The following is a 7,454-nucleotide window of genomic DNA, read 5'->3' as shown; positions in this document are numbered from 1 at the left end:
ATGCGACCCGACTCAGTCCAATTAATCCCATTCCATTAAGGCCCACTGGCCTCAGCACTGCTTTAGATGGGCCTAGGCATCATGATTTATTCCAATCCCGAAACTCGTGTGGACAGGTTGGCGGGACCCATTATACCACCCAGCCGCCTTGTTGCAACTGCATGCTATTCAGAACGCGTCAAGGAAGACCCAACTGCCATTCAACCGGCTGGTCTTTGCTCTTTCTACTTTACTACCATTCAAGAGAGAGAGAGAGAGAGAGAGAGAGAGCAACTCTCATGTATAAGTGAAGAAGAGCTGTGGAAGAAGAGAAAAGAGTATCATTTCCCATCAAAAGAATAGCAAGGAAAGATGGCCACTTCTTCATTGATGAGAGGTGCAACAAAGGTAGCACCACATGCAAGTATGGTCTTTGTTCAGCTAATCACAGCCACTTATTTCGTGCTGAGCAAGGTCATACTCGTACAAGGAACAAGCTCGACCGTCTTTCTCGTCTATCAATTCATAATAGCCACAATCGTTATGGGTGCAATGGCATTCATCTTTGAAAGGTATGAACATAATAACCACAATCGTTTGGTTTCCGTTTCTAATGTGTTTTGAATCTTTTGGACTTCTCTTTTTTACTCTTTCTCGATCTGTTATTTTGTTTGCAGTAGGAATAGGCCTCCTCTCTCGAAATCTATCTTGGGTTGGATTTTTCTACTTGCTTTCGTTGGGTATGTGAAACATTTTTCATGCTTTTGTACTAGATTTTATACCAGCTTTAATTAGGGGGTTGAAATGGGTCAGGTCAGCCCGCATATTAACTTGCCTAACCCTCTTCTGAGGCAGGTTTAAGGCAAGCTAAATGGTTAGTGGGTCCGGTTGAGGTTAGAAAATCAGGGCCATTGAAGTAAACGTGTCGAACTTCAGCCGAGCCCAACCCAACCGGACGTGCCCATATAGTTATTAATAGGCTTTGCTAGATGACCTGACTTAACCCAACCCAAAGCCCAAAACAAATTAATAGAGAATATTTTGATACATGCATGAAATTTCTATTTATTTGTATTCATTCCTTAATTGGTCGAGCTGGATCAATGACAATTCAATGGGTTGGGTTTGATGAATTTCAAATAGGTGGGCCACAGGCTTTTGGGTTGACCTCAACCTGGCCTGCATGACCGATTTCCTTACTCCAATTGGGTCAGTGTTTTGAAAACCGAAGCGTGCTGGTGGGTCCCAATCGTTTGGATGAGAACGGGACCCTTTTCTTGGTTCAGTTCACTCAAAGAACCAGATATTCAAGAGCCATTGGACTAGATCGTGACAGGACAGAACCTGTGTGAAAAGGTAAAGACTGGTAGTTTGAAATGGAAAATTTCGTGGGAGTTCAAGTGTCCACTTTTGGGCTTTTAAAAATCCAAAAGTTTAGGGCATCACATGGATTCCACTCTGTAGGCTTGTTTTCTTAATAACCAGGTCCATTTGATTATTGGGTGGACCAAACTTTTATGTTTAACGTCCACTAGGTAACAATTTTCTCTTAATCCTCCATATTTTAGCAAGTGTGCCGCCCACACGATGATCAGATCAGCCTGATATTTAGAAGAGGCAGTGGTGTGGGGTCGGTCTGATAAGCGGCTCAGACATGTGATGTAGAGCAGGTCGCGGACACTTTCATGGCCAAGATGGATCAGAAAAGGCCCGATCGGAGACAGAGATGATATGGACTGTCAGAACTTAAAACGCACGTATCTCCCAGGACGGAATGAGTCATCGGATATACCATATATGATTTTGGGGTAGGATGAGCTACTTTAGCCACCCAACCCCAATACACCAGGTTGCCCACACCAAATTTGTGAAATAAGATCGACGGTCGGATTCCTCTCTTAATTTTGTTTTTACTTGTTATAGTAAGTTTTAGTTTGATTATAACTCTTCTTTCGTTTTTTTGTGTTATTTTATATATATATATATATATATATATATATATATATATATATATATATATATATGGACAAGTATACGTACCGATGAGTCTAGAAAAGCTATGTGGATACAGAGTAGTTATCCTTGATGAAGAAAGTCCTCAACCTCTACACGCCCTCCCTGCGTCAATATGGTATAGGTGGGCCGCACTTGTTGTTTGTTCCTTATATTATTTGATCCTTGTTATGGATTTCTTTTCCTTTTGTCATTCCACACACGCGTGCAATATCGAACCTGTACATGATGTGGACCGCAGTTTCAGTCCAAGGCATGTTCATGATGGGCCCACCCAACAGTAGTAGTGTCAAGTTATATGCTGCCCATTCATTAGATTACTAAGGAATGTATTTATGATTCATTTGTACGCAGGATAACATTGACCCAAAACCTATTGGCAGCCTGCTTGTACTACATCAGCAGCACAATAGAGACAGCAGTCTTGAACATGATTCCCATCTTTACGTACATTTTATCAGTCATATCAAGGCAAGAAGAGCTTGAAATAAATACATGGTGGGGAAAGGGGAAGATCTTTGGGACCATCTTATCAGTGGCTGGTGCTTTGACACTTATGGTGTGGAAAGGGTCAGCTGTGGGCCTGCACACCACCAACTCGGGAGATTGGGTGCTTGGGCTAGTCATGGTTGTTGCTGGGACTCTTTCATTTAGTATTTGGATTCTGATGCTAGTGAGTGGTTTTCCAACTTTAGACTCTGTTTTTCTATTTCTTTTCTTTTTTCCAGTGGTGGCATTGGGCCAGGCAGCTCGTGAACAGGCGGCCTGACCCTGTTGACTAGGGCTTGGACCCTAAATTATGCATAGGTTTCGGCCCGGGCTTGCTCACCTCATTACTCTGATCCAATCAGGTGGTCCCATCATATGTCCCCATCATATCAAAAGAATGAATGGTTTAAAGGCACTAAAGAAAACTTAAGACTGGATATTTTAAAACTTGATCATTGAAATCTTTTCCTTATTGAGCTGGTCCCGGCATGTAAGCCAGAGAAGAGCCATGGTCCTTTCAGCCATATTAAAGCCAGGCTGGGGACCAGGGTCAGGCTAAGTCTAACCTTGGCCCAGCATTAGAGTGGCCCATTGCCTGCCTTGTAATTATCTGAACTCCTACATGTGGCCAATGATCTGATCTATGCTCACCAAAGGCTGTCAAATAAAGAAACCATCTCATTCATCGGAGGATAGACGAAAAATAAATAAATCTTAGAGCCTGTTTGGTAGATGCTTTAAAATGAGTTCCACAAAAATATGTTGGTCTATTGAACAAAATAATCCAATGGCCATGTTTTTGGTAGACACTTTTTATGCTAAATGCATTTTTCATAGGTTAAAAATAGCCGTTGAAAACAAAATAGTAAGGTGGCCATTTCTCAGAAACGTTATGAAGTCACATGATAATAGACAGAACATCAAAGGTGCAAGCTGCATGATGGATGACCCACATCGTTAAAGGTGTACACCTGCATGATGGATGATCAACATCAAGATGGCTTTCGCATAATGAATGATAGACATCAAAGGTAAGCCTGCATGATAAACAGCCCACGTCAAAGCTGGACCCCATGTGGACCCCACAAGAGGGACCGTCCACATTGAAGGTGGGCCCCACACGATGGATGGTCTAAATCCAAGGTGGGCGGACATAGTAGACGATCCCACATGATGGAAGATGCACGTCCAATGTGGGCCCTTATGAGCAGTCCACATCTAAGATGGGTGCCCATGGTAAACTATCCCACATGATGCACGGTCCACATCAAAGGTGGGCCCCACATGATAGATGATCCACATCAAAGGGTCCCACATAATTAATGGTTTAAACCATCCATCATGTGAGCTCTGATTTTGATTATCAATCCCTCCAAAAATTACTTTGATCTCATAGTTGTAACCATCCAATTAATGCCTAGAAAAGTGGACGAGCCATGTTTATGATAGCAGAAAGGTCCAGTTAATGATATAGATCACGCATCATGTGGGGGCTTACCTTTCATTAACAACCCCTCTTGAAAGTTTATTTGATCATTTGCTCCTAACCTTTCTACTAATGGCTAACAAAAAGGACTATCTGTATTTTGATTAGAATAGAAGTTTGACTAGCCAACCCATTTTAACAGTCATTTTGATACAATGAATGTAACCATGCCATGAATGCTTGAAAACGAACTATCCATATTGATTATAATAAAGTCCAATCATTTTTTCAATTGTCCATAAAATATGGTCTACCTTTAATGCTCACTCTGTCGCAATATCTTATAAAATCCAATTTTCAAACACTTCCAAACAATATTCTATGAAAAGGAAAGAAGATAAAATAGATGTATCTTTCAAACAACATTTGCTGAATTGAATGGCTAGAGCTAAAATTCCTTAACTTGATTTATATAGAAATTTGCTTTTATTTTTTTTTGTTTTTAATTTTTCGACAGTGGCTACCAAATCAGGCCATAGTAGATATTTCAAACCTTATCATTTAAATCTCTTAGCCTGGGATATGGCATGATTGATGATGCTGCGCGACCATTGTAGATGTATACCCAATCCTAACCATCCAGATTGCGGGCTCACTTAGGAAGGTGCATATCCCAAAAATCACTTCTATCATCCGTTGGATGAGCATGAGAACAAATTATCCATACCCTGATGATAATTTATTTCATGATCCTAGCCGCTAATGGGAAAACTTTATTAATGGCAAATGAACCGCTAGAAAATAGTGTTACTGAAACGGTCAATATTCAAGGGGTGAAAACTCTTCTAATCAGAAGTTAGGATCATCTGGTAACTTCTGATTCTTTTGGATATCAACAACCCATGACAAGGCTCAACAAATGAACGGTCCAAATTTCCAACATGCGTGCTAGTAGACTGAAATTGATCAGCGCTTGACAACCAACTGATCGTTCTTCAATCCAGCCAAAAATAAATAAATATATGTATGTAGGTTCATTTCTTTTTTTAAATTATTTTTATTATTTTTCATTTTATTTTATTTTATTTTTATGGACCTGATTTTCTGTCTCTTTGATTTTCTGAATTTCCAGAGGCCGGTTGCAAGAAAATACCCAGCTGAGTTTTCCATGATCTCGATTATGCTATTCTTTGCAACGATACAACAATGTGTAGTTGCAGCCATTGTAAGCCACAAAGCATCGGAGTGGGCTCTGAAGTGGGACCTTGAGCTTATAGACATCATCTTCGGTGTAAGTACCACAAAATTCTCTGGTTTTCATCTACTTGGGTGGGATTGATCAATGTGGATCAGGACCGTCCATCTTCTGGGAACCCACCTTGAATGGGCCACTTAGAAGAAGTCTCATGAATTGATGTTTCTGAATGTTTGTTTTGGTGTACAAAATGAGATGGACAGAGAACTGGGGATGGCAATGGGCGGGGTAAGGCCCAGTTGGGTTTAAGTCCCAAGTCCCAACCTGGTAAAGATAGGTCTTCACTTTGTAAAATAGGCCTGTCTGTTGAGCCCTGCTTGATTTTGTGGCGCGATGGGATTGATCTGGGCCAAGATCTTGCCAATGAAGGCCCATTTGTGAACTAGGGCCTATTTTTAAGCGTGATTAAAAATTGAGCCGTTTAGGGTCTTGATGAACCTGATTTTGATTCAAGATTAGGATTCTAGGCCGCTTGTCAACCCGGCTCAACCAGGCCCATTTGCAGCCCCTTCTAAGTAAGAGCATCAATTGCACATGTTGACAGTGCTGTCCATTTTATGGCCCAAATGAACTCAGAATCACCCGACTTGATGGTCCGATGAGCACCGTCCAATTTGTTTGATGTTCCCCACCTTGATCTGTATTCTTAAGCCAGACAGTTCAGTTTTTTTGCATTGAAGTGAAATGGGCCATGTGGGCCCACCATGATCTATACTCTTAAGCTAGAGAAATTCAAGAATAATGAGATTGAAGTGAAATTGGCCATGCAGGGGGCACTGAACAGTGGGCTGTCCAACGTCTTATTTACATGGTGTGCCAACTTGAAGGGGCCCATCTTTGTTTCAATCTTTTCACCCCTCACGTATGCATTTGCGGCGATCCTCGAGACGATGTTTCTAGGATACACCTTGCACGTTGGAAGGTAATATTCCTCAGCTTTTCAATGGATGAGATGACCAGGGCTGTCAATGGGCCTTGCTTTCCTATCAGGTCATGGGCTATGAGCTAAATAGGCCCAAACAAGGTCTAGTTTTCAAATCTATAATACTCTACACATAGTCAATGTGTAGGTTCACCCTAACCATTAAAAAAATGTGAGATAATGGACCTTGAGGACCGAAAATCACAATGTATGAATCTAGGCCACCTTAAAAATGTCACAATAAATTACTGGATAGATTTTTGTGACTTTTTTGCACCATTTTTTTGGTGGTTAGGATTCTCCGATCATGTGATATTGGCCTATGATCCATTCATGCTTGAACGGCTCCGATCATCATGAAAAAAAATAATTTCAGATGTACGGTGTAAAAAGTGGGAAGATGGAATTGTCATTCTCTCTGGAGTGGATCTCTTCCCATCTTTGTAGATGAATGATTATGCATGTAGACTTGGTGCAAAAAATGAGTTGGCTGACCCTGAGAAATGCATGCTTGCATAGTGCACTTGAACTCTCCCTGCCACACATGCTAGCACAGCAAACGTGTGAGACAATAGAACCGCTCCTCAGGCGGGCCCCATCATGTAGATGCGTTGGGCCAAAAATTCAGATTGCTCCTCATTTGGTAGTCTATACATGCACGTTAAACGTGGACAATTGGTTAACTTTCCTCATAAATTCATTTGTTTGGTGCGTGCATTTCACCTACGTGAAGAACATCCCTGCGTTTCAGGCCATCATATCTACACTGTTTGTTCAGCCAGATCAGCGGTTTGGATCTTCTACACGTGACACATTGGCACATTACACACACACACGAGTGCAACTGGCAGGTCTCCTGACCCCTCGTCATACACTACTCTAGATGCTGAACTAATTGAACTTGTTTGATTGGGTGCAGTATTGTTGGATCTGTTATGATAGTTGTGGGCCTTTACATATATCTATGGTCCAAAGCCAAGGAAGAAGCGTACCATTCAATAGACGGTGGAGATGAAGCCATCATCTCTTCTCTGATCATCTCAAATAACAGTAGCTCATAAAGCATTCTGTGCGGAATGTTAGATGATACATAGACCAACATCAAGCTTAAAATGCCAAACATTTCTGCCCGATTCAATGAACATCTCATGTGGCCATTTTTTTCCATTAAATCATGTACTTGCCATTTATCGGCCGTCCGATGAGAAGGAACATAAAATCAACGGACTGCTTTTCTGTGAATGCATTTATATGATAATCTACCAGGATGACGCTTCATATGTATACGCTCTGAAACCGTGGATACCGTTTGTAGGAGGGAAAAAGAAAAAGAAAAAACCTCCCATCCGTGGACACTTATTTATTGAAAT

The 7,454-nt window shown here is 41.3% G+C and overlaps 1 protein-coding gene across 1 annotated transcript; it reads left to right on the top strand.

Annotated features, from left to right (window-relative positions):
- The first annotated feature begins 340 nt into the window (after nucleotides 1-340).
- LOC131240078 (WAT1-related protein At3g18200-like) lies at nucleotides 341-7,241 on the top strand. The gene is made up of 6 exons (XM_058238112.1): nucleotides 341-551; nucleotides 657-719; nucleotides 2,347-2,665; nucleotides 5,040-5,198; nucleotides 5,933-6,084; nucleotides 7,004-7,241. The coding sequence occupies exons 1-6, from the start codon at nucleotides 352-354 to the stop codon at nucleotides 7,143-7,145; spliced, it is 1,035 nt and encodes a 344-aa protein (XP_058094095.1). The 5' UTR covers nucleotides 341-351; the 3' UTR covers nucleotides 7,146-7,241.
- Nucleotides 7,242-7,454: the final 213 nt, after the last annotated feature.

This window comes from Magnolia sinica, chromosome 3 (genome assembly GCF_029962835.1).
Source record: "Magnolia sinica isolate HGM2019 chromosome 3, MsV1, whole genome shotgun sequence".
Taxonomy (NCBI): Eukaryota; Viridiplantae; Streptophyta; class Magnoliopsida; order Magnoliales; family Magnoliaceae; genus Magnolia; species Magnolia sinica.
The sequence above is the reverse complement of the archived record's forward strand: the minus strand, read 5'-3'. Positions and strand labels throughout refer to the sequence as shown.